The following is a 26,764-nucleotide window of genomic DNA, read 5'->3' on the forward strand; positions in this document are numbered from 1 at the left end:
CCCACAGCCCTCACTTCCTCTGCACTGTGGTGAAGGGCGGCATCTGGATGGGCTGGATGGAGTGGACGGGCTGGAACACGGGCTTCTTGCGCAGCTCCGAGAGCGTCTTCACCGAGGGCAGGAGCTGGTTCCTCTTGATGATCTGCAAGGCCAGCTGCGTGTTCCCTGCAGGACAAGGAGGCAGCAAGTGACCCCGCTGCTCCCGGCATGGCTGCACTCGGACCCCCGTTGAGGAGCTGGGGGCTCCGCTCCCAGCCAGGGGGCCGGTCCCGCTGCCCCAGCCCTCTCCCTGCTCCGGGAAACGCTGACGCAGGCGTCTAGCAGCCGGCACCGAGGGGCACCCCCAGCAGCGGCACCGGCCGAGCCTGCCGCTCTGGGCTGCGCAAGCGCTGGGGCAGCCCGGGCGGCGCGAGGCCGGCGCCGAGCAGAGCCGTGCGGGGTCGGCAGCAGGGACAACAGGCTGCTGCTACGGGTGAGACCCACGGCCTTGCACCCAGAGGTGGGTGTCAAAACACTGGCACTGTATAAACAACCACACATGATAACACAACCCTCTTCCCTCATAAATCTGAGCCTATGGTACATTTCAAAATCTAAGACTTTGTTCTTATATTTTCTCCTATGAATATTGATTGTAGACTTCAAAGAAAAAAAAGTCTTCAACGTTAAAAGTGCCTGAAGTTACATTCAACACAGCAGTTTGCATGCATTAAAGTTTTGTAACGTTGGAGAAAGGTGTTTACCATTCTGTAACTCAAGATACACAGCCAGCAGAATAGCCTCTGGAGGGATCTCTTTGGGATGGATCAGCGAAGCCGCCTACGGCAAAAGAAGAAGGGGACGGGGAGGACAAGCACTTAAGACACAAACATCTTGGTTAGGGAAAGAGCCCCTGGACAAGACTGTTACCATCATCGGGGAAGGGGGAAAGGGCAGAAATTACTACACTGATAAAGATCCTTCCAAACTAACCCACTCCAGCAGGTTCACGCTCGCAAGGAGAGGCTGGGAGACGCTCTGCCTGGCAAGACTGCGACCCACGGCGGCGGCGGCAGCTGCTCCGCGCGCGCCGGTGGGGCAGTAACGCCAGGGCCGGCTGCTGGGAGGGGACAGGCGAGCGCAACCGCTCCTGCTCCGAGGGTCAGGATTCAGAGCTAACAAGGATCAGCCCATAACAAAAAAAGGGAAAAGAAAAGTCCAAGGTGATGATTTGCTACAGGGCTCTCTCGGACTTGTGCCCACGTTTCTAAATGAAGCTGGTGGTGCAGCTGCTCACCTTTGTGAACCAAGAGAAACCATTTAGTTAACAAGCTCAGTAACTATCAGCTGATCTGGCCCTCCACTTAAACCTTGTCAGGGACAACTGGCTGGTCTCTGTACTCCATCGTATCTGGCACTTCGAGCTTTAACCCCTGTGGACTCAGCTCTATTCAGAGAAAGAGCAGGCAGCTCCTGACAGACCCAACCTCAGCAGGTCTTACTGGGGACACAGGCTGACCACTGACAATCCAGGAACTACCAGAGAGTAACAACTAGGAAAACTGGAATCCAAAGCCACTCCTATGCCTTGTCTTTTGTGGCCTGAGGTAAGAACAAGTTCTGGAAACTCTGGGAATTTTCATGCAAAGGTTAATAAACATCCGCTTGCATCCAGGACCCGACCTGCTGCAGTTTGTTTGCACAGTCCTAACGTTACCAGCTTCAGCTCTAACCAGCTGATTAAAGCTCACTCATGGCCCTCAAGAACTTTCTCCCCTAAAACATAATGACCACCACCAGGTCTTTAAAGATATAGGTTAAGAAAGGGGAAATGGCTTCTCAGCCGTGCATTCGTTGGCATTTTCCTGCACCCCGGGAAGCCGGGAGCACCTCCAGCGTTCCCGGGCCCGGCCTGGAGCCCAGGCCGTACCTGCTGCAGGCACTTGCGCGCCTTGTCGTACTCGCTGCGCAGGCAGTAGGCGCTGCCCAGGTTGAAGAGCATCATCGTCCGCGCAGATGTGACCGAGCTGGGGTAGCACTGCGGGGTCTGCTTGCCGGCTGCGTTTGAAAACAAACAAATGTGTAAATAAATCCCACACTTGCATCCTGAGCTGGCCAAGGCTCGGCTGAATAGGATGGCCAGTACTTACAAGACTCCATCGCCTCGTTTTCTCCTTTGTCAGACCCTAGAAAAACAGACAAAACCAATAAAAGTTCTGTGAGCTTCCTTGTGTAAAGCTTATTACAAACATGATAGTTTCAGGACAGCAGGTACAAATTTGATTCTCCCCTCACGGTTTGACAAGGAAGGAGGAGAATCTATCAGTTGTTCTAAAGTTTTATTTAAAATCATTCTATTTGCATACAGAAAGAGCAGGAAGGCAGCTGAAAGCACAACCACTTGCAAACAAGCATGGATTCACTCACCTTGGTCTTGCTCGTTCGAGGAGACCCCCAAGGAAACATCGGTGACGTTCTCAGGGTTCAAGTGGGTGATGGCATCAGAGATTCTGTCTAGAGAGATGAGAGCTTCTGCAGCATACAGGTGCCCAAGAAACCTGCAAGGCCAAAGGGCCGGGTACGCACGTCAGCGCACGGCCCCCATGCACCGTTACAACACAGACCTGCACGCAATTGTCGTTTCTAAGCTTAAATCTAAACCACAGAGTGCGATACCGAAGTGATGCTGCACAGAGCTTGGCTCACCCACAGAAGTGTTGCCCCGATACCCAGTTCTGCCATTTGCTGATTTTAGACCCCAGTTTTGCAAGGGTTGTGCACCTGAATGCTGGCAGTTACCTCATACGCAGGAGCTGCCGCTCCAGAAAGACAGCGGCACCCTGGTGTGACAAATGAGGTAACACAGCACTAACACTGCGGGCCTTCCAGAATTGGGTGTTACCTTCCAAGCTCCTCTAAAATCTTGCTTACAGAATGACTGTGCAAAAAGATGATCTCCTGCAGCACTATTTAGCACGGGAGTCAAAGAAATTAGTGATCATGGGTCATTTTAGAACACACACTGCCAGTGCAGAGAAGTAAGCTCTGTGTTTTTCTTTGCTTTCTGTACAGAACCTGCTTTGAAATATGTCATTACTGTCACAAAAACCCCCCAGACACTTTATGCTGTGCATGACCCGAGACGTGAATGCACAAACAAGGTCAAAAGAACGGGACCACAGTTCCCTTTGCGGAATTTTGAGAGATGTCTGAGGACTGGTGGGCAGAAGCTGAGTAAGTTTTGAGTGTCAAAACTCACTTGAGGGACCCTGACAGCTTGGGCTGCTGGAGCAGCTTATCCGCGTGATTCAGCGCCATGAGGTTGTCGCCCAAAGCCAGAGCCACGTACGCGCTGCAGGCAAGGATTGAGCACCTGGAGCAACGGGGAGAGGGGAAACACAACGGGGAGGGAGAAAAGCAGCAACAAGTTAAATGAGGAATTCTGTGGTCACCCAAATGCAGCTGCGCATTTTATTTTTTAACGTGTCCAGCAAATCCAGATAAAGCCATACTAATGGTGTTTAAGTATAGCGTACAAAAAGAATAAAAGACATCCTCTACATTTTTGCTGTGACTCAATTTTAAAGACTTGATTTCATTTTCATACAGCAACATTTCAGACTTGATTAATGCAAAATGCAAGTAATAAAAATGCTGTTCCTTTTATATATGAAGTTAATATGAAGTTAAGATGTTGAGTAAATGGAAATAATATCCACATTAAGATATCAACTAAATGGAAGGAATATCCACGTACAAATGTAAAATGCCATACGGCATCACTACACTAACATTTAGTTTTCAATGGAAGTTATCTTACATTCAAAGAGAAGTATTTTGTATTACTGAATTATGCCTCTCAGGGGAAACCAAGCAAACAGCTCCCCTTGAACCATGCTCCATGAGCTAGCAATGACAAACACGCAAAAAAAATAGTCGGGTTTAAAACACATTTGCATTCACCCTAAAAGCAGCCACCAAACAGAACGTAAGTTTTTGCTAAAATAAAATGCAATCATCTCCATTCCTCAGCAGAAGAAACTCACTCACAACACTCCACTGTGGTTTGGGAAAGACATTTAAGTGCTAAAGTAATAAATGATAAACCTTTAATGTCTTTATACCAAGCTACAAAGAAGGGAGCTAGTCTTTCCCTCCGCGAATTCCCGGTTGTGAATTGGGAGATACAGTCTGTTACTGAGCTGCAACTCAAGGACTAGCAGCGCGTTCTTGGCAAGACTTTGACATTCAGGCCACTGAATGGGATAAAGAGACACTAAATGGGATAAAGCTGGACCTCACCATAAATGCCCCATCTTTCCACATGGGCTGTTTCCCTGTCCCACTCCTTTTTTGCTTTGGCTCTGGTTTTTGTCTCTGCTGTTCTGGCCCAGCTAAGGGTACCAGACGGGACTCTTGTGACGCGCGATCCTAAAGGTCTCCCTGAACCGCAGGTACAATGTGATTATTGTTGCAGTGTAACACACTTCACACTAGTATCTTTACAATGTTTGTACACAGGGACACAATAAAACCTCACAGAGCTGTAGCTGGAATGGGAGGTTTCAATTTTGTGGCAAACAGGGCTGTAATCGTCTGCCAAGAGCCTGACGGATCGGTGGCATTTGGCTGCTGTCACACACTTCTGTAGGTTTCCAAAAGCACCAGCTCTTTGACAGCTCTCGTAATGAAATCTCAGCTGCTCACATCCTCCCTCTGGGAACAATAACCCCCCCTCGGGATGCCATCATTAGGCCGAGCTCTGCAGCTCGTAACAACTTCCCCTCCGTAGCCGTAACAAAGCCCCGGGGGCCGCGCGCTCCCGGGGGCGCCGGCCGCCTCGCGGGGAGCGCGCGGGGGACCCTGCCGGCCGGCTCCCGCGTCGGGGCACTCGCTGCGCCGCCCCTGCCGCCTTCTGGCAACTGTCAAGGCCACTTTTGGTCCCGCGGTAAGTCGTGTAATTCGTGGCAGGACCTGGGGAGCCTTTATTCCCGTTTCCCAGGAGGCAGGCGCTTTAATTACGCACAAGCCGCCTCAGAAACCTCTCCAGGGCTTCCCCCCGGCCCCCGCTTCCTCCTCGCCGTGCCCAGATGTCACATCGGATCTGAGCACACACAAAAGCCTGCGAGAGGCACGGAGAGAGGGAGGCTTCCCCCCAGCCCGGGCCCGGAACCTAAAGCACTTCTGAAAGGTTGTGGCTATGGGGAGGGAAAAAGATTGGGGGGGGAAAAAAAAAAAAATCAGTATAACAGCCTGCTTCCAGCCAGCCCCCTTTCTTCGCTGCCTCAAGGAAATACAACTTGTGAACAAGCAGAGATGCTAAGTTTCCTCGGCTAAACACCTTACTCACAAGCCCAGGCCTGGAGAGATGGTTGACACTGCCCTTTAAGTCAGCATTTGCCGCCTTTTCATCACAGCTTTTCTAAAGCCTGTTTTTGATTTTGTGTTTCCCAAACCGAAACAAAAAGGCCTGCTGGAATGAGACAAGAAACACTCCGGCGGGATTGAGGGCCGTTCCTCCCGCCCGGGGCCCCGCGAGATCCCCGGAGAGCGCCTGGGCGCGGGGAGCTAATGGAGGGGAGAAGGGTCCCGCTTCCCCCTCGCGTGGCGCTCAGAGCGGCGGCTGGAGCAGCCCAACCGGACGCTCAGGCGATGCGACAGTTAAGCAGAGCAGAAGAATTGCACCACAAGGGAAAGACAAACGAGCTTTTCGCTCCCATCAGGATTCTGACAAAACTCCACAGGTTGCCTTTAAGCACGGGAGACTTCCAGCATTACTGAGCCTCGACGGTCCCTAAATAAAACTGCCTTTGCCCTAGGAAAAAGAAAAATGTTTTTTTTAACTGCCAGATTATGTCAGTCCACCTCTTGTACAGGTCCAGGCAATGAGATTTGTCAGCCCACACTGACTGCAAGTTTGCAGAACCTACACTAGACATTTGAATTAGCTTAATCCACAGGGAAAGGGCTAACCAGGGCACATCCAGTTCCCTGAAGTTTATTACAGAAGAGACACCAAAGACAGCATTTCTAAACCATTTGGACAGTATCGCTAAGCTGAAATAAATTTAGAACAGCTACTTAAGCACAGCAGTTGATATAAAGTTTATAAGCTTTCCCTGGTTGGATAGAGGCTCGCAAACCAAAAACCTTCGGAAACAGAAGGCGGTGGAGGGAGGGGAGCCTTTGGCGGGGAACCTCTGTCTCATGGAAGGGATCCGGAGGAGGACGAGGGAGGAGCAGGGACAGGCGACGCTCGCTGCCTGCGCCAGGGCCCAGGAGCCGCGGCAGCGGCTAAGCGGGCCGGGGAGGCCGGCGCGCGGGGAGGGAGGCCGGCGCGCGGGGAGGCCGGCGCGTGGCCTCTCCGTTAGGGCAAGGGCGGAGAGTTCAGCCTCCTGTGGGTGAAGGGACGTGTCAAGCTGCTCCGTTGCCTCCACCCGCCTCGGAGAGGAAGATTAACGTGCTCATACAAACTTGTTTGTGTCCTCCCTTGAAAACCTTGCAGTTGAAGTACTTTGTACCCTGAGAAGAGTCGGCTCAGCGAATCTGTGCGCCAGCACCGAGCGAAGGGCACGCAAAGGTGGGCAGCTACAAAGTAGCTCTGGCATGAGAGGGGATGTACGGAACCTGTCTAGATGGTATTTTTATTTTTAAGAGCCATCTCAGGCTAAGTAAAATCTGCCATCTTAAACTCTCTTTACTCCACACAACTGTACAATAACATTTTAAAAGAGCGTTTAAATTCCCCATACCAGTACTGGCAAAAAGAGAGATTCTAGTGCAGTTACTGACACTAGGATAAGAATCTGAATTATATAGACACTTATCCCTCAGGATAATCCTTGCCAATATTCAGAAATTTCTTTTCATTTTGCCTGCCTGGACAAGAGTCTTCATCTCGTTTAGTTCCTCAGTGAACAAGATGGGAGAAAATACCCAAACATTTGAGTCTAGGAAATACTGTTTTCCATAGCTATGTAGAGAAATCTAGATACGGTTTCACTGAAGTTGTTCTCTCCAGGGATGCCTAGTCCTGTGGATCAAAGCAAGTATTGCGAAATATAAATCAATGTTTTTCCTTTCCTTTCATGATGTTCTTTACCAGAAGCAGTGTAATTCTCACTAAACTGACAAGTTTTTCCTGACACGTTGTCAGGTTCCATCAGTAGATAACAATAGCCAATTGTGAAAGAAAAGATTACATACTTAAAAAAAAAAAAAACCCACACCACTGTGACACCATGTAATTTTGACATGTGGTAACCACATTTCAACAATCAGAAAAAACAACCCACCGTTTTTAACCCAATGCCTTCCATTTTGGGGACCAGACCTTGCAGCACTTGAGAAGAAATAATCGGGAACCCAGAAAAAAAAATCTCCTCACTCAACTCCTGCTCAAGTGCCCTTACTAGAAAACAAATCTGCTACCCACACTGGCACAGAGTAAAGGTTAAGCTAGTCATTATAAAACACAGGTTACCTGGGATTTGGCTGGAACAGAGTTTAAGTGGGAAATTGCTGGGTGCTTTGTCAGAATGGAAGCTTACGGATGATTTCTTTTGTAAGAGGTGCCAGTTTTATAGTAACAGAATTTTGCAACAGGCAGGTGGCTGCCTGAAACCATCAACGCTGCCAGCAAGTGATAATTTTGCTGCAGAAAAGTAAAGAGAGGTTCCAGATAACATGATGCTCGTTTGCATACATAGGGACTGCTCTGTTTGGAGAGCACTTGGATTGCTGAACAAGTAGCCCAAGGATCTCTGGGAACAGGAAAAAGACATTTTATGGAGGTACATTTTACCTCTCTTCTACCATGGCAGGAAATCCAAGTACCAGGACGGAGGCAATTAGGCATTTTTTTCTTTTCTTCTATGAAAATTGCAACTTGTTTCAAGTACAAAAGCTGCCTGCTGAAAGGAATATTTCTATTCTGACATCATTGTCCCACGTCACCTGTTCTAGAATAAATTGCGTATTTTGTGTGGAATTAGAGTTAGTTTAAATGGTGAAGAGAAACAGAAATCGAGCAACAGAGCAGACATTTGCATTCCATGGTGCCAAGAAAGTTTAAGTCCAAAGGCACAACCAAGCTGCAGCACAGGGTATCTCAGACTGTGCTCAGTGTACATAGCGTAAGTATCTGTGTACACTGGTTGCTACAAAAGCAAGCCCAAAAGCACCAGCTCATTCCCATTTTTCCTAATAAGTCCCATCATCTGCTGTCACTCTCATATTTGTTTTAGACCTGGTTTTTGTTGTCAGTGCAGCAAACCAAGAACAATGCAACAACTGTGAATACTCCATAATAACTTAGGGTTCTTGAGATGAAAAGGCATTTTTTTCCCCAAGATTAAAATTAATGAATCAATAACAAACTAATGAGACTCAGACAAACTAGGTTGAACATATTAGGTGAAGAAAAAAAACCCATAACTTTAACATACTCACTGCAGCCCTCCTTACTCTAAGGATCTCTCTCAAAATGCAAAATCATAAGCGAGAATTCATGAGATATGACAAATTGAGCACAGCCTGTGTGCTCTTCCACCTTACAGCACTTCATACACAGAACTATACGGAGAACTAAAACACTACAAGACATACCTAAAAGCTGCCATCCCTTCCTATTCATTAGCTAAGATGGTACTGTAGCATTCCTAGAGCATTTATTATCTTAATATCCAAGGAACATAGGAAGAATTCACAATGACAAGTAATAAATCTTAGTCGTGGAAAGGCTGGTGAGAAGGAAGAAAATAAGGGAATAAACAGAGATGGAGAGGGAGAAGAAATTGTTAAAGAATACGTGCCTTGTCCAAGTGAGAACTACTGAGGGAGGGAGGGAGAAGGGGAAGAGAGGAAAAAACAAAACAAACCCACCCACCCACACAGGCACAAAATAAAAACACCCTCTCCCACATATACCCATCTTCCCTCCCCCAGCACATATGCTAACATCACATTTAAATCCTAGTCTAGACAAGGTTTTAGAAATCCTACCTTAACAGACACAGTAAAGTGGAAAAATACTCATCAATGAGATTATTTTAATAGGTTTTGGTTGTCTCAACTTTCGGTGGTAAGCATATTTCTTTTCTCTCTCTCTCTCTCTTTTTTTTTTTTTTTTTAAATATTGTGGCAGTTCTAAGTAATGAAAAAAACGTTGGCTTTTGATTCAGTGTCTTTGTGAGCACCACTCTGATGTGAAAGCAACACAGCTCCCTTTACCACCTCAGATTTTTGTTCCATTCAGGAAGCAAGTGACAGGGACAAGTGTCCAAACTACCTGTACCAAGGCTTTAGATGGAAAAGGAACCATACTGTAATTTCCAACCCTTCCTCCAATTACCAAAGCGATCATTGCTTTTAGCTTCATCATTCAAGGGACTCAATTTTCTGTGTAACAGTGGGACCAAACACAGACTGATCTACCATTGGAATTAAGATTCTGAGAAGTTCCTAATTCTTCTAACTCAAAGCCTGGAGAAAGCAGAGCACCTACATGCAAAAGTAATTTATCCTTAGATTAACAGCTACTACTTTTAAAGTACCACCCATTAAGAAAGGCAGGAACAGAAAGGGAACAATGACTCCAAAATACCACAGTTTGAGAGGTTCATTTACTTTTACACATATTATTTACTTGCCTTAAATTTTCCAATTCCTGTTTCTTCAAAGGCGAAGAAGGTGGAGCTGCAATGAATTTATCCCCTTCATGACTTTTATTGCTAGAATAATAACAATATGTTAGTTACAAGAAGTGACTATGAAGACTTAATAAAAAAATCTCAGTGTAATAGCCATCAGTATTAATTTAATTCATTTAAAAGGGCAGTAAAAACTCTACTGAGAAAGAGGGAATTGAAGCTCTGTAAAAACTGAAGCTAATGTCCTTGTCCTAACCGTTCTATCCGAGAGGGAAAAAGAGGGACATTGGTTTGTCATTTAAATCCTTCCCAGCAAACAGTCTTCTACTTCTCATGGCCTTAAGCTATTTTTGAAGAGTTTCATGGAGGACAAGTGCTTAAAATTCAAGAAATCCTGAACTCTCTGTACTTGCAGAGTACAGCTTCCATTCCTGCATAGGAACCAAGAAACTAGCTGCTCTCCCTAGACTTCTTAGCAATGAAGTACATAAATGCTCCAGAAAGATATAAATGCATCTAACCCACACTGCCCTATAGCTTCCTTTAGACTTCAAGATGCACGCTTTTGTTATTTCCATTAAAAAAATGCTTTGCTCTTTAAAAAGTAACACCTTGGCAGTGTGAGCAACTGAGGTCTGAGGTCTATTGGAAACAATAAACCAAAACAATCAAAAAACCTACATTTTTCCTCCCATTTGAATAATCACTGAATGTTTCCAAAGCAGAGTTTCACTTGTGTATGGCAAACAGTTAAGGTAATTTCAACTTAGATCTTCCAGCCAGACAGATGGAGAATCCACAAAACCTGTTATTGACACTGTTGCATATATAGCTCATGCCTTTGCCAAAAAATCAGATCAAAAAATAGCCCTAAGTCACTTGCAGTATTCACTGTTTCCTGTGAATAACAGAGGAATCTACTTGCAAGTCAGTCTGTTCAATTAGTGGGATTTGCTCCAAGACTACCTTGTTCAATTAGTGCGATTTTCTTCAAACATTTTGTATCTTTTACTGCTCTGCCCCCAACATGGGGTCCCTTGTCCCAATGTAGCATATGTGCAGTAAATCCTGCCATGTGACAAATGGTTCTACCAGCTTCTTAAGAGTCTATCTGAATTTGGGTCTCAAAGTTTTGTGTTTTTTCCCTCATTATTCTTCTTAAGTAGTTCAAGTTTGAGCATGCTCACTTTTTCCAGATTAGTTATTGAAACTATTTTCTTTTCAAAACAGTCATTCATGAAAGTGCACACAATAGCCAAAGCTCCTCTGATAAAGGAGGTCAGAACAGTCTCTGTAAGCCCAAGGAAACAACAACAAAAAAACTAAACACTTTCTTGCTATTTAATATTTGGCATGAATTGTTTTTTTTTTTTCTTCACTAAAATAGAGAAAAATCAGGGAAATTTTCTCCCCTCAAGCTCCTTTTGGCAAAAATGCAATTTATTAAACAACTCTAGACTACCATCCTTCATATCTACTAAACCTAGCCTTCCATTTTTACTCTAAAGCAAACCTAGCAAACAAAGCACATTAGGGCAGAACGCCAGTGCTCATCATGGGGAAGGATTTACAGCTGATTTGCTAGACACATACATTGGATCAACTACATCACACACACGCAAACACAACTTCACTTAGAATTGGAGAAATACCAATATGCACTGTGGAGGTGTGACGGAAAACAAGACCACAGCACAGACAAGAACAGCCAGTGAAAAAATGCACTTCACTGTCTCATGTATTAGAATGATCTCCCTTGTATTAATGGGATTGATCAATTTAGTATTTTCTTTTTTCCTTAGATCAGCATAGCAGCAATCAGTTTAACGATTTCCTTGGATACCACACACAGATGAGATCCTTTGCATCCTTTACTTTTTCTCCTGGCCGCACAGGATAGGTAGGGGACAGAGACTCCCAGCCTAGAGTTACTAAAGGAGAAAGAACTTTACACACAATTCAAACCACACTGTTCTGTTTACCTGCAGGCTTCACTGCTTTCACTATTTTCTGCATTTCCCCCCAGCTGGTTACTAGCTTTAGACCCGTTTTCCTGCTTTGGCTCCTGCTGATCTTCTGGCAGCAAAAGCAAGGCATTTCGTAGACAGATGGCTGCAAATTCCATACTGGCTACGGGAATTGCCGAGGACTGCCCATCACTGAAACAGGACACAGAAGTTAACAAGTGAGTAACAATCCTACTAAGCTAAACAACAAAAGCAGATCTCCAGAAAATAACAATAGGAGGCCCCTAGTAGAATGGGAAGATTCAGCTACCTGAGAACTACTTGAATTGTTTTTTATGACTTCACTTCTTGAAGTCTTACAGATGAACAATTAGATTCTTCCCCCACTTTTCTGAATGGATAACTGGAAATGTATTTTTAAATGAGAAGAGAATTAAATTCTCTGAAACTCATATTTCAGAGAAATCAATTTTAAGTTTTAATAGCACTCTAAGTTTCAATGAGCACACAGTTAAGCCCTCTACTGGCCATTATAAAGGAGGCATCCAAATGATGCTTAAATAAACGTCACCAAGCATTTTACAAGGCATCTGCACTACAAGAATAAACCCAAAACAAGTAGTTTTTCTGTGACATTTTTTTCCACGACAGAAGATTCTAGGTACATATCCTAAACAAGTCTGTGACAATGAATCAAACAGCCCAGGGAAAACATACTTACTTATAAACAACATTCTGTATTGACTGGGATGCGAGGACTATCTTCCGGTGGTAGCCTTGACCTACTATAGATTGCACTATTCCCTTTTTGCTGGGAAGACCTTTAGTTTCTTGTTCTGATGTCTCAAATAAAAAAGAAAAAGAAAAGAAAAAAAAAAGGAGGATTAAAATGTAAAGCAGCTGAATGAAAGATTGACAAAATTACTGTAAAGTTGGAAGAACACTTTGAACCCAGCTAAACTGTAAGAATTAGTAGTTTATATGGGTACTGGCTTAGCTCTTAGGTTCCATGAAGGATATGAGGCACCTTCCATTGTCTTTGCATTGCAAAGGGATTTTAACCACAGTTCCGCTGTGTGCCGTAAGTCACAGATTATTTCTGAGAGCTTGTTTGATAGCCTACTGACCTAGTTTCTCCTGTTCAAAGAAGCCAGAACAATGAAATGAGTCCTACATTGTAGAATTGCTGGGATATCTACAGAGATACTGGATGATCAGCCAGATAATGTTCAACTGGCAACGTAACTCAGCATCTTCCCTCCATTCTTATAGGGCATTCAAAATGCTCTATGAAAAACTGCTCAAACCATTCCATGCAGAACAAACTGTAACATATTCAACCTTACATTAGGTTATTAACAAGATGCTTCTGGCAGATAGATAATCTGGAAGTCAAACTTAAAAACCCCTATTGGTCCCACGAATCATCTCCACACCATATTTATCCTGATTTTTGACATAAGTGACCTTAACAACACTCCTTGCAAGTAAAGTCACGGTTGTAAGGCAAAATCAATAGGTGTGCATTTTTATATGTTAAATAGGTATCACTTTCCAGATAGTTTATCACAATCTATGAGGAAGAAGAATACTGACACGATAATGACATTCACGACAAAATAGAATAAGCTCAGATATAAAGCATATATTTTGCAGAAAATAATATTAAAACCTGCTGAAAAGGAATCCCATCCATATATTTTACACACTAAAATACTATAGCAGATGAAAATTTACTTCAGTGAAATTACTTTTCTGTATGAGGCCCAGGAAACAAACAAACAAAAGTCCATATTTAGATATATGGAAGCATTAGAGCAAATAGAGCTGCAAGGTGAAATTAAACACCTTATTGATTTTAGGATCTCATATGTCAAATTGTAAATTTATGTTTAACTTAAAGGACACATCACCTGTTCTTTAATATTAACAGCATTTTTTTTTCTCTCCTTTTAGGATTACAAAGTCAGGGAAATGCCAAACTGAAGCTCCTTGGTATTCCACGACCATTAGCACCATGACTGCAGTATAACGCAAGCTAGGTTATAGGAGCCTGACATCATCTCCAGGAGGGTTGGTCCTTCTCTTTTCCAGACTGTTTAACACTCTCTTTGAGAAGAGTATCCCAGCTCTTTTATTACAAGCCATATGCTAAACAACTGTCTGTACCCAGCTTCCCAGTAGAAAGGATCAGTTGTGTATCCTTTACCACCATGTACTTTGTAATTAGGGGAATATACACCAAAAAATGCAGAATGAGCAGGAAGAAAACTCCTCCATGCATTCACTCTATTCTACAGAGCTAAGTACCTAGATCTAGGAGACAACAGGTAACAAACCACATAACTAAAGTCAGTGCATTTTTTTTAAAGCTTCAATGAGTCCTCTGCAAAGCAGGGGCAACAGCAATCCTCATTCACACAGTTGTTACGAATAGCTTAACGTTTCTGAAATGCACAGACTCCTCCAGATAATGAGCATCACTGAAAATCCTAAGAAAGGATTATAAATTTTGTTTTTCTTAGGACTGTGCAGTGTGCAGTAAATAATGGCACAGGAGCCACCCAGAGGGAAAACAGTGAATCTGGAAGAAAAATGAAGTGAATATGGCTGTTGGGTCAATCAATCCCACCCATCCTGAGCACTGGGATGGGCACACTGCGGAGAAAGCGCAAGGGAGCACGGACCACACGGACTACGTCGTTACACCCGCACACAACTCTAGTTCCTTCCTCAGCCTCTGCCCCTTTGGGCTGGACACACTTCGGGCTATTCCCTCTCCATCTCCAGCAGCAACAGAGAGAAGAAATAATGACAGCCTGACTGACAGGCTTGGCTGCCTGAAGAGAAGGAAGATCACAGAAAAGATCTCAATGGAAAGTAGACTGTGTCTTGTTATTTGCATCCAGTCCTATAAAATGAAGTCATAATTGAATTTGGATGGTGTATTTATTGTAGACAAAATTAAATGAGACATTTGCATTACTTGCACATCACGAAAACTTTAACTGAACCATTACTGAATAAAACTTAAACTAAAAACTTAATCTGAATGAGTGCCAGAACAGTAACAGTACATTTTCAGTCACACCTTACAGCTGAGCATCCTGCCTCAAGCTGCGTATAATGGCTCTCGATAGGCATAAGCTTTCTCCCATTATGCTACATTTCAAGAACCACATCATTTCAGAAGCTGTAATGCAATTCCTGGAGACTGAGCATAAAAATTTAAGATGCTTCAGTCAAATATTTTCCAAAAAAGAAGAAATAAACCTTTCCTTGTCAGAACAGCAGCAGCAACCAAAGCCATTACAGCTGTTTCTGTGCATCACACCTCAAAAGAACATCAACCCTGAAAGTGCAGCCATAAAATCATTCTTTCTTTGGGAATTAGTTAAGTTGGTCCCCAACTCCAATCTCATCTTGCTATTTCTGCAGTCCAGTAACAGAAATGCTTGGAAGAACAGAACTTAGTACAAGCAAGAGATCTCATACAAGTTGAATTCATCACAGAACTTTGTTATGTATTTAAAATAAGTGTGGGAAGCCAAGATATTATTAAATATCCATAAATAATAGGTCATACAATGTTATATCTTAAGTAGATAGTATTCTCTGCAGGAAAAGAACATGTTGCTTCCTGATAACAGGTGAAGTCTCAGTAGAGAATAATATAGGTTTGTCTCCAAATAGTATCTTTCTTAAAATTATTTCAAGTCCGAAGTTAAAAAACTCAGATGACTCGCAAAAATCTAACATGCTTAAAACTAGCTTAGGACTTCTCATTCAAATTAGGAGCTGGAATAGCCTAAAGGCAGTGATGGTAAATGGTTAAAGAAAAATCATGTTAAACCAGTCTCTCCAGGAAAAAAAAAAAAAAAAAAAAAAAAGAAAAAAAAAAACACCACCCTGTAACTTAGAGGAAGAGCTGTAATAGGCACTTACGTGCTTTTGTTTTATCTCATGCTAATCTTTAGAATAGCCCCTCAAATTCTTCTGATCTTAGAAAAGTCGATTAAGCACTGGGCTTCAAGTCACTATTTCTATGGAACAAAGAGACAGTGTTTTTCTTCCACCTCTGTTGGAGCTTCCGATTAAACAGACACACACACACACACACAAATAATTAATTCGGACTTACGTAGAGGTGTGGCGGCATCAGGTCTATAAAATATAGAAATCAGCTCAAGGTATTATTTCTTCTCCTTTGCTATCACATGTCTTTCAAAACCACCATGGTATCCACAAAAGGAATTTACAAATCTACTTACCCCCTTGTTGGCAGCAATGCAGCATTCTGCTATTCGCAGCCAGAGACGCGGGTTGGAGTGATAAACTTGGACTGCCTCTATCAGGCACTCGAAGGCAGCCAAGGGCCTCCCGATATGCAGCAGTTGTATTCCACAGTTGTAGAGCAACTCATAGCGTTTGTTAGTCAGTAGGGTACACATAGGTCTGCCTGAAAACTTCTTAGCTGTGGAAAAAGATAGTTTTTGATATGCAGCTCAGGAGGGCTGAAAACATAATACATCCCAAAACTACATAGTCCTTTCTTTTTTTAACACAAACTCAATAGCTTCCCTCTGTAAATACATTCCTTCCATATCCAAGCTGATCCAAGACAAATTAATCACATTATTCATAAAAGTTAAAATAAATTAAATACTAACTACTTGTGTGCCTCTCTAGTCAAGCTAAGCATTGTAAATACTATACTGTGAATCTGGAAATGAATATACATTTTTGTTACTCTTATAAAGCTTATAAGAAATTTGTTTTTTTGTTTTTGTTTTCCATTAATAAGTATAAAATATCTTCTGTCTTTGCACCAGTATCTAAGATTGCACTGTAGGAGCAAGGTGGGTTGGGAAACAGTAGAAACAAAACAGTGTGATAGGAACTGGATTTTAAAGAAAATGAAAAGTGAGCAAATTATCACTTCATCACGAAAATCCTCACTTAGGGACAAAAAAAAAGTATTACTAAACAAAGCAAGAAAACTTTTTATAATGCTTATTTTCTTATCTTTGGCTATATCTAGGGACAAAAATAGACAGATAAAACCAGATATTACATGGATAACTAAACAGTGGGTAAACTTTTACCTTGCAAGTCTGTGAATTGTTCAGTAAGAAAGTTTTTTTTTTTTTTTTTTAAATAATATATAGTGTTCCAAATACTAACTTAACAAAACTGCTCATCAAATTTTCTACATCCAAGTTCAACATGTCCCTCAAGATTCCTGATCTGGTGATTCTATCTACTGTAAACAGGACTGTAAATAATGGCTTTAACAGCGTATTGACAGGTCTCAAACTTTCTTTCGGTCACATCTCCCTGACTGAGAATCATAGGTTATAAACAAGACAGAAGTAATTACTCCAGCCCACAGCACACCAGAGAGAGCAAGAGGGACACATTTTATCATTATCTGTTTTTCACAACAACTATGCACTGAAATCAAGTTATACTCAGAGTCCCCATCCTCTTCATCCTGTTCTGCAAGCAAATGGAACAGGGTTTTTCCTGGTAATGCCTGAAAGCTTATGTCATCTGTTTTGTTGATTTGCCTACCCCTCTTCCACCACCTATTTTCACCTCTTACAAGCTCTTACCTGGGTCTGGACTACCCGTTCCTAGCTGTGCACACGCATTATCGTTTTCTTGCAAAGCTTTTTTAAAGTAAAAAATTCCTAAGTTGTGTTTTCCCATAGCAAAGTGGATGCAGCCAAGATTGTTCCAGAACATGCACCTTAAGCATTCACCTGAGAGAAGAGCAAAAGATCATTTTAATAAACTGAATTGGAAAAACGCCATTAAAAACAGAAAACACTCCCTCCATTCTCTCATGGGCTAGCATATTAAAATATCTAATTAAACATCTTCAGGAAAATAATCAAGAATTATGAAGCTACTGTCTTACAAATATTTTAATAACCTACATTTCTGTATATTTATCTATTTCTCTTGGACAACCAGAGATTTTCAGGTCTTAAGCACCACATTCCAGAAGAGCCGTGTTACAACACAAATTGGAGGGTCTACAAGTTGAAGTAAATTCATCTGGAATATTTTGTAGTGTTTCATCTGCAAACACTTCCAGTTTTATTACTCTTGTAAAATGGAAATTAAGAGGAAAATGCCTTAAAAAGGAAGCTCCTAAATTAGATACTTAAGTTTTATAAAATAAGTCGATATGCCACTCCAAGTATACAAACAGGAAAGAATTAGTCTTGAGATTGAAAATGCATTCTCCTCCTTAAACATACCATATGCAAGTAACTGGGGCACTTTCCTCTAAAGAGGACATAAAATACTATCAGAGAGGTAAGTCGCAGAACATTCTAAAAGCAGTTTCAAAATACAGCATAACTGTCATTATGGCAAATATTTTGAATTAATATTTTTAAATCAAAGAGACTAATCTGTAAACACAGAAATTTCTCAAAATATTTACTTAGTGTTGTGATATTCCCAGAGAAATTCTACAGCTACCATCATCTAGTTACAGACCTTGTACCTGTGTCTGTTAGATAAAATGTTCTCCCAGAAGATGAAATCCAAGAGAACTCTCTCTAAAACTGTAAGCAATGAGCAACTGAAGCAGAGGAATTCAGCATCTCCACAGAGTATTTTTAGAAAGCTTAGCTCTCTGCTAACCCAAGACACAACTTTCTCTCTAGATATTTCAGTATTTCTCCACTGATGTTTTTAGTCAAATACCATCTCAAAAGTTTTTACATCAGAGTATGCAGACATATAACCCCTACCACACACATCTTGTGCATAAGAAAATGAATTCAAGTGGAGCACAGCGGAAGGCAAGCCTCAACGCTTCAGAGAGCACCGAGTTTCCTTGTAATCATTACAGCTGCGATAATCCTCTTTCGGTACAACTTGAAACCTCATTCCTAAATCTAGGTTACCTTTCTTTACTTGGTTTACTAACCTAAGCAAGAAGCCCTGCAGATATTACATTTACACCTTGTAAAGTCATTTTCCTAGACAGTCCTTAGGTTATCAAGAAAACACTGAAGAAAATCTATGCCTCAATACCATCACTGAAGGATGTAAGAATGAAGAAAACATAGGATATAAAACCATGACACTTCAGGTCTATTCCATTAAGTAATTATTAACATGCCTAACACCGATATCAGTGAGTAGTCCCCTTTGCACCACACTTTCACATGCCTGCAGATGAAGGTTCTCCCATTTTACCTGTTTTCATGAAGCCTGGATGTTCGGCAATGTTTGCACTGTTCAAAAGTTTGACTGCTTTCCGATAATTGCCTCTCAAATATTCAAAATTGCTCTTTAGAAAGAGAGAAGGAGCTGACTGTGATGGAGAAAACAAACAAACAAAACAAACTCTCTTATTTTAAGATTTCCACTGTTAGCATTAAACCACTCCATAGTCAACTTGGCCCTTGCTGCCATTTAAAAAAATAGACCAAACCATTTCGGACCAAAACATTACACATGAAGCAGCATTTCTCTGTTGAGCGTGCCTCCCTTGAGTTTCACAAACTGTAAGTATTTTTGCTATTGCTCTAAAATACTAGAAAACTGTCATGCCAATAGCTGACTGCAGAGGATCTCTTTTTTTCCTTAACAGGATCTTTCTCCAACCTGCCTTCTAGTACACTCTTCCCCATGCTTCCCTCCCTGAGGAGTTCAACAGCTTCCTCCTGGACTGTGATCTTCCTCGTCTGCCCACAGAAACCTCATGATCCAGAAGCATTTCTGTCAAACTAGCAGCTGTTGAGACTGCCATCAAAAGGGAAGTGCTCTCCTCCCATTCCCTGCTCCTCTGTTAACGCAGGATATGTCTGGAATGGTGGGTGTAATTCTGAGTTGAGAACTCCTATATATTAAAAAAAAAAAAAAAAAAAAAAAAAAAACTGCTTTCTAGCAAGAGGCAAGCCTCCAAAAAACTTGGATAAGAAAAATAAAATAACTAATAATAATAAAAAAGAAGAGCACCCTAAAGTCTTCCATGAAATCGTTTAAAGCACCAATTATACCAGAAGATTTTAATTCTCAAAGTGTAACATTTCTAACAAACTAAAATGTGGTTACTTTAAGCTGCAAAGCAAGCTTTATCTGCTTAGTATAGTAATCACTATTATTTTTACACAATTAACAGTAAAGTGCAATTTGCAAACCAACTGCAAAAAGTACACATTAAATTCTCTATTATTTACACTCACAGAAGAAAGATTACAATCTCAACTGAACATATGAAGCACTCTTGAGACATCCATCCTCAAGATGATACTTCTTTGCAAAGCTAGAAAACTCGTTCTTAAGAGAACAGAATTAGATTATAAAAACAGTATCTTTAAGAATACCTACATTCCCAGCTGTATTCATAACAGACTTGATCTCCCTTTTGCATGCTTTTAGGGACTTCATCTGGATATAGGCTCTCACCTTATACTGAGGAAAAAAAACAATGCTGTTAAATGAAAACTAATTTTTCAGCTCTAAGATAAAACCACAGCTAGACTTATATACACACATCTCAAAAAGAAGCTAAATAGCTGCATTTTATTTAATAATCTAAAGAAGAAATTCTATTCATAGAAGATTTCATGCAATAACCAACAGTAACTCTGTATTCAAACCCAAATTTCTTGTACCTAAAATCACAAATGAGTTAATCTAATTTCCTGCTCCCATACATTTGCCTACTAATCTGACAATACCAATAAGTGAAAGATGGCAGAGAAGGATGTTTCTACAAATCAGAAATGTCATTGGTTTGTAATGTGAAATAAAGCCTCAGCTGATTTAAGTGATTGGAGATGCAGCAGACAAAAGAGTAGAACTAACTGCAATTTACCTATATAACAATAGGCTGCAAGGATTTAAGTTAGTCATTTTTTGATTCGTTTTACAAAATGGAGTTCAAGAACAGGCAATATCCCAATCCATGCTGAACTATACTGGTAGTATTTGGTTTTAAGAAAGACTGAAGTAATGTTCTTGTATAAATGGCATGTAGACACCTACCTGATGTATCTTAGATTTGGCTGCTTCTATTAAAGCTCCGCTTTCAGCTTTCTGGTTGGAGGAATCTTTATTTGTATTATTACCTGACTGAAGATTTAAAAAAAAAAAAAGAAAGAAAAAGAAAGTTATTATCTTTTTAAATTTGACTTACAGATTTTTTTTTAGACTATAAGGAAGAAAAGTAACTATCTAACAGTCTGGATGAGTACCTACCCATCAAATATTGCAACTTGAAGCTAACAATCAAAATCCAGGAATGACTACACCAATCTATGAAGAATGAAGTTTCCTACATTAACACTAGTATTATGCTGAACCACTCCAGCAATGAGATATTTTAAGAATTCTTTAACCTGGGAAGACACTATGCACACTCTAGGCTCACTCACTAAGATTTTCTTCAGTAGAGTTATCTACTATATATTTAGACAGGGTAGAACAGAGGGAATACACTCTTGCCATAAATAACTCAATTACTTACACTTAAGTTGCAATATAGATTTGTAATTCAGAGCTATCTAAAAAGAGTAACTTAGAATCAAGTTAAAACATACCATCGTAAAGACTTCAGTATATTTCTAGGATTTTCTGCTTACCTCACTTTTTCCATTCTTGCTGTTATTGTTGCCCTGTGAAATCATTTTTTCTAGAACAGCAAGTAGATGTAAGGCCTTCTCAGCTTGATAAGTTAACAGGTATAAGTCTACAAGCAAGAAGCACACAGCCTGGGCAAACTTCTCTTCTGCATAAAGTTAAGAAGGGTAAAATGATTTTGCAGTTTTAATATTAAGCTTTCCAAACCCAACCAAAACGAAGAAAAAAGTGCACACAACATTATGAAGAAAAAAAATAAAGAATTACAAAAAAAAAAAAAAAACCAAACAAAACACAGCAAGATGTACTGGATTTATGCTATGGGTAACAAGCATGCTTCAGTAAACAGTCCTGTCACTTCTAAAACTAGATGATGATGAAGTTGTTTAAGAGGATGACAACTCTACTACACAGGGTGCCACAGCACATAAGAGAGAAGCATCCTAACAAAATATGACCACATACAATTATGTGCAACCTAATGCAGGCATTTGAAAATATAAGCCCACTGATTAATTACCACGCACAGGGTAGTTATATGACAATACCAAAATTTAGATCACTTAATCACTTTTCAAATATTACTTTCATGAATATATGAAGTTGACAAGTACTTGTTTCAGAATCATAATACTTTTCTGCTAATCACCTCTGAAGTACCATTAGTCCAAATTAAAATACAGTCCCTGGTATAAAGCATATTCTTAATTTCTAAGATTAGTCATTGCTTTAGAACAGTATTAGGCAGACACTTACAAGAGAATAATAAAAATATGAATAACCTTTCCTTAGTTTTTATACGAAGAAAATTTCAAACTACATACCAAAAGGTTCTATAAATTGATAGAGCTTCTCTCCAACTGATATAGCTTCTGTATACTGCCGCAGGTGATACAAAATAACAGCCTGATTGTAGTAAAGCATGCTATTTTCAACATCATCTAAACCATCCATTTCTTCAACAGCAGAGTGAACCTTTTTAAAAAAAAAAAAAAGAAAAAAAATCACTTGTTTAAATGAAATATATTTATATATTTTTTAAATAACCTATAGCTAGAAATTAGTCTAAAGGTAGGTCAATAAAGAATTCCATTCATTAGTTATAAGTCAATAAACATTTGCATTGTTCAGTATGAAGCCAGCAAAGGATTTAAATCATGTCACAATGATTTAAAAGTTTTGAGTGAATAATCTTTCTATTGAAAGAATGACATTTTTTTTCCTACAGTTGTAAATGCCAGAAAAAAACAATCTGCTTAAGATCGATTTTAGTGATAACTAAAATTATAAAAGCAGTGTCCTACATGAGTAAACACACTCAGAGATTTGCAATCAAATATCATCGATATGTTTGCAGTACCTGGTTCTTCAGCTGGTTAAGAGTCTGTCTCAGGTTGTCTGTTGTAGTCTGGTTACTTTTACAGAACTCTGCAACAGCAGTATTCAAAGTTATCTTGTAGTCGTCTTTGTTTATGTCTTGAAGGGTATTCAGGTGCTGTAAACAAGCATCGTAATTCCCAGCCTGGAAATTGCACACATATCAGAAACGGACATTAGATGATAAAGTCCAAATTAACAGGTTAATAAGTTGTAAAAAAGGTATCCTCTATAAGTTAACAGAACAAAGTAGTATTACAATTATCAACAGGAAGTGAACTAAAACTAAATGGTTACACATGCATTTGTAACCCAGTACGAGAAGCAAATCTAAAAGCTGTGATCCAAACCAAATTCCAGGAAGAATTCTGTGGCAGACAGACAAATGTCTATTATAAACAGAGGATTCTATGAACAGTGTGGTTCCAGTTTGCTGAATGCAGAATTAAAAGCAAACGTCTTCACTGCAGAACGAAAGAGAACTGCAAACTGTCAAATACTGTCAAAAGTCAATGTCAATTAACTCATTATATAGCTGTTATGGTTGATAAGTTTTGAGAATTAAGAACAGAAGATGCTCTTGCACACTCAGTGTAAGAGTCTCCTACAATCATCTCATACCATGACACACAGAAAATTTGTGTGCTGCCTTTATAACACAATTATTATTTTTTTGATCCAATATCCTGTTAATACATTTGCAATTAATTATTATTAAAAAATAATAATTTACTATAATAATTTACTACCATTTATTACAGTTTACTACAGCTGCTAAACTAGCTTATAGAATTAGAAGTCTCACAATTTAGCTTCTTCTTACCTGAAAGGCTTGTAACGCACTGCTTGACAGTTCCTTTTCCTGATCAGTAATCCCAGAAGAAGTACCTGTTCCTTCATGTTTCTCAGAACCTTGATCTGCAAAACAGAGAGAGTGTTACAAGAAAGCTTGCCAATGTGATGAAAGCTATTCAGCTTAAACATTTAGTTTCTTCAATTTCTCAAGATCCTTGTGGCAGTACAAAGAATCATTTTCCACATTACTGCAATGCTGCCTCCCTGCTACACTAACACCTGCCAAATTATCCTATACTCCTATTTCTCTCCATAAACTGCAAATGTAACAGCCTTAGTTATCCAGGAAACTTGAATATTACCTTTTAGCGTACTGACTATGAATAACTACAGTCCTGCAAGCTAATGGGCAACATTTTAGATTTCTCTGTTAAGTTGCAGTCATACACTAGGAAGAGCTTCCCCTCTCCACACGCACTCCAATTTGTAATGGAGACCAAACTCAATACAAATGAAGTGACACATTTGTTAGACCAAAAGTCCATGCATCCCATATGCTGCTTCCTAAACAAGTAAAGGGCGATTTAGGGTACACCACAAAAGCAAATACTGAATCTTCTGCCTAAATTCCTACTTTAGAGGAATAACTCTGGCTAAATGATTCAAGAAAAAAAATAAATCATTAAATCATTAAAATGTCCTCTTCACACATACCATTTTCAGCAACTTCTCCCATTCTACTACAACCTTTTCCAGATTGCAACAAGGAGACTACCATGTAACATTTGTGATGCTGACCCTTCTGAGGTTTCATATAGAAAGCCAACACAATTTTAATAGTCCTCAATGTCTTTTACATCTAATTCCTTACATATTTTACCTTACAGTCAGCTAAATGATATTAGGCTAAATGATATGAAAGCTCTACACTGTAGTTCTTAAGATGTAAGATTAATTATGTGCATTTCAGATTACACACTAGAAAAGAATATCAGTAAAGCCAGAAGGTGAGCATCAACCTCTAAATACTGATAACTGATCAGGTCAAGAGGCCTCAGTTTTACTGAGAAAGAGTTCCTTAACACCTGAAAACAAGGCACTGAAAACACCTACACGGAAACAGGGGGTTGAGGTTTTGGAAAACCACTATAGGCAATAAAAAACATGTCCACACAACGCTTCATGGAGTCAGGGTTCTCACAGATCATTGAAATATTGCTGAGGAGAGGATGGGTCTACAAACAGACATCACTACGCCTGCAAGTCTCCTAGAACAAAGTTGGGGACTATTTTAAGCAAAAATAAGCCTTCCTCTTTCTCCCATAAAGTTAGTTCTATAGCTGCAAACTTCACCTGTTCTGATTCACTAAGCAAAAAGCGGTCTGAATTGCAAGAAAGAGCAAAAACAAAGTGCAACGGAAGTAGCTTAGAGCATAGCCCTTTCCCTTAGGGAACGACAAAAGTTTGGCTTTTCTTTAATGCTTTTGCCCAAACATGTTTGAAACCTGCTAAAGTGCTGAAGGTCCTTCTAATCTAGTGTAATCCTACCACACTTGTTTACACCAGGATCCATTGCTGCCGTTACTGCTTCACCACTGAACACCTCACAAACAAACTCTTCTGAAGCAAGGTTGGTCCAGGATACTAAAAGGACCCCTCCATGCAACTTAACATGCTCCTATTTGCACTTTTGATTTTTGGCTGAACTATTTGAAACAGTGCAGATTCTGTAATTTACAAATGACACAACTCAGTTTACCTGCGCAAATCATATTTACGCATTAAACTGTTCCCTTGGTTTTAAACTTTTCGTGTTTTCTACCTCTCTGGAATACAAAATATCTCAGGCTGAGGAGCAGATGGCGAGAAGCAGAAAGTGCATCCATAAAGAGGAAAAGGATGCAAAAATCACCCGCTCACATTTTGATCTGGAGAGAGCTGCTGATGTAAAAGAAAACAAGTTGGGGCATTACATTTGTTGTTAGCAAGCTGCACCACATGGTACCGAGCAGCAGAAACACCGTGGCAGCAAGGCACTTCCCTTTGCATCTCCAGGTGGTTGCTCCTCCTGGAGAGGATGCGCCAGGCAGGCAGCAGAACCTGCTCTGGGGTATCTGGCTCTACAATATGAGAGCAAGGAAGAGCCTGAGCCTGCCCGCCTCTCCAGCCTGCTGCAATGAGAAGCTGCATCTCATACACACAGACCTAGACACTGGGGCAGTGACTGCAGTTATCACCCTTCTCTTACCCACTGCCTCCAAAGATTGCTCTTCCCAAGCCCTCTCACTTTCAAGCCCTTTAAATTACATCTTGTATAAATTGTGTTATTGAGTGCCAGAACATCTCTGAAATTATTTTTCCAAACTTTAAGTGCAGTGGGACAATCTTTTCCTGGGAAGGAAAGAAATCAATCACAGAAGTCTCACACCAACAAAATTTTGAAGAGTATGAGGATCAGTCAGATCATTCAACCCTTTTGAAGGGATAACAACAGATCGCAGCACAGAAAGAACACTTCTTTGTGAAGCACAGTGCTACTAGTCTCCATGTATTAGACTTAATCCTGTGCAACAACACAGAAACACTTTTCACTCAGAAGTTAGAGCTCACTCTGCTACGAACAAGTGAATACACAGCACATTTTGCCATAGCTAACACGGTTGCTTCATTTGGACAGGTACTTTTCCTCTAACCTAGTACAGCAAGAAAGTCCTTGACCTCACCATCTCCAAGAAGTAACCTCCTAATGTCAAGCCTTTCCTGCAGTTTAAAATAACAGTAAGCTTCATTAAAATACAGGATGGTTTAACACATATCTCTTAGCAAGGTGCACTGATCTTTCCCACGATGATCTTCAGATCCCTCGGGCCAAGTTTCATGTGGAGGATATTGAAAGAAAAAAGTAGCTCAAGTTAGGGCACAAGCTCAAACAGAGAACTCGAGGCCACAGGCAGATCCTTGAGCTTCTCCTCGCACAGCCTCTGCCTTCCCCACAAGCTGCCCCGGGTGCCAGGTTGCCTCACGGCCAGGTCTCCGGCACCCAACGTGGTCACGGCAGAGACAGGGAGGCAGGGGCTGCAAGGCAGGCCCTACAGTAACGGTAAATGAGGGCTGCTTTGGTTGTTTTGGCTGTTTTCTTGGAAATCTCCCCGTTTAACCGACTGAGCAGGCCACAGCTTGGCGTGTCGTTACCAGTCCCCCGCGCCGGGACACTAACGGTCGCGGCGCTACTTCCCGAGCGGAAGGACACGGGGACGCGCGACCGTGTTTCCTTCCGCCCGGCACAGGCCGCGGCGCCTCCCTCCGCGGCGCGGCGCGATGGCGGCGCGTCTCGCCGCGCACTCACCCGCGGCCTTGTCGGCAGCCATGTCCGCTCCACGCGCC

General features: G+C 41.2%; 1 protein-coding gene across 2 annotated transcripts; it reads right to left on the reverse strand.

Moving 5' to 3' along the window:
• Positions 1-26,764, reverse strand: CNOT10 (CCR4-NOT transcription complex subunit 10). 2 transcript variants are annotated; one of them, XM_088521145.1, is made up of 19 exons: positions 26,727-26,764; positions 23,409-23,503; positions 22,569-22,730; positions 22,033-22,183; positions 21,211-21,356; positions 20,615-20,701; positions 19,955-20,038; positions 18,818-18,935; positions 17,212-17,361; positions 15,868-16,070; positions 12,318-12,439; positions 11,612-11,788; positions 9,630-9,710; positions 3,239-3,352; positions 2,407-2,537; positions 2,130-2,165; positions 1,910-2,037; positions 744-819; positions 1-165 (listed from the first exon to the last, which is right to left on the reverse strand). In XM_088521145.1, the coding sequence occupies exons 1-19, from the start codon at positions 26,746-26,748 to the stop codon at positions 11-13; spliced, it is 2,238 nt and encodes a 745-aa protein (XP_088377271.1). In that variant the 5' UTR covers positions 26,749-26,764; the 3' UTR covers positions 1-10. The 2 variants fall into 2 exon arrangements, with proteins under 2 accessions (XP_088377271.1, XP_088377269.1); XM_088521143.1 differs by lacking the exon at positions 9,630-9,710.

The sequence above is a fragment of the Tinamus guttatus genome, unplaced genomic scaffold (genome assembly GCF_059628265.1).
Source record: "Tinamus guttatus ecotype Peru unplaced genomic scaffold, ASM5962826v1 Tinamus_guttatus_pri_ptg000115l, whole genome shotgun sequence".
Lineage (NCBI taxonomy): Eukaryota > Metazoa > Chordata > Aves > Tinamiformes > Tinamidae > Tinamus > Tinamus guttatus.

What these genes read in the sequence shown, in the direction of transcription:
- CNOT10 (XM_088521145.1), bottom strand. Translation starts at nt 26,748, where the DNA reads ATGGCTGCCGACAAGGCCGCGG. An exon ending in TCAATTTATAGAACCTTTTG is followed by an intron (nt 21,357 to 22,032) that starts GTATGTAGTTTG and finishes AACTTTATGCAG; the next exon opens with AAGAGAAGTTTGCCCAGGCT. An exon ending in AAACGAGGCGATGGAGTCTT is followed by an intron (nt 2,038 to 2,129) that starts GTAAGTACTGGC and finishes TTTCAAACGCAG; the next exon opens with CCGGCAAGCAGACCCCGCAG.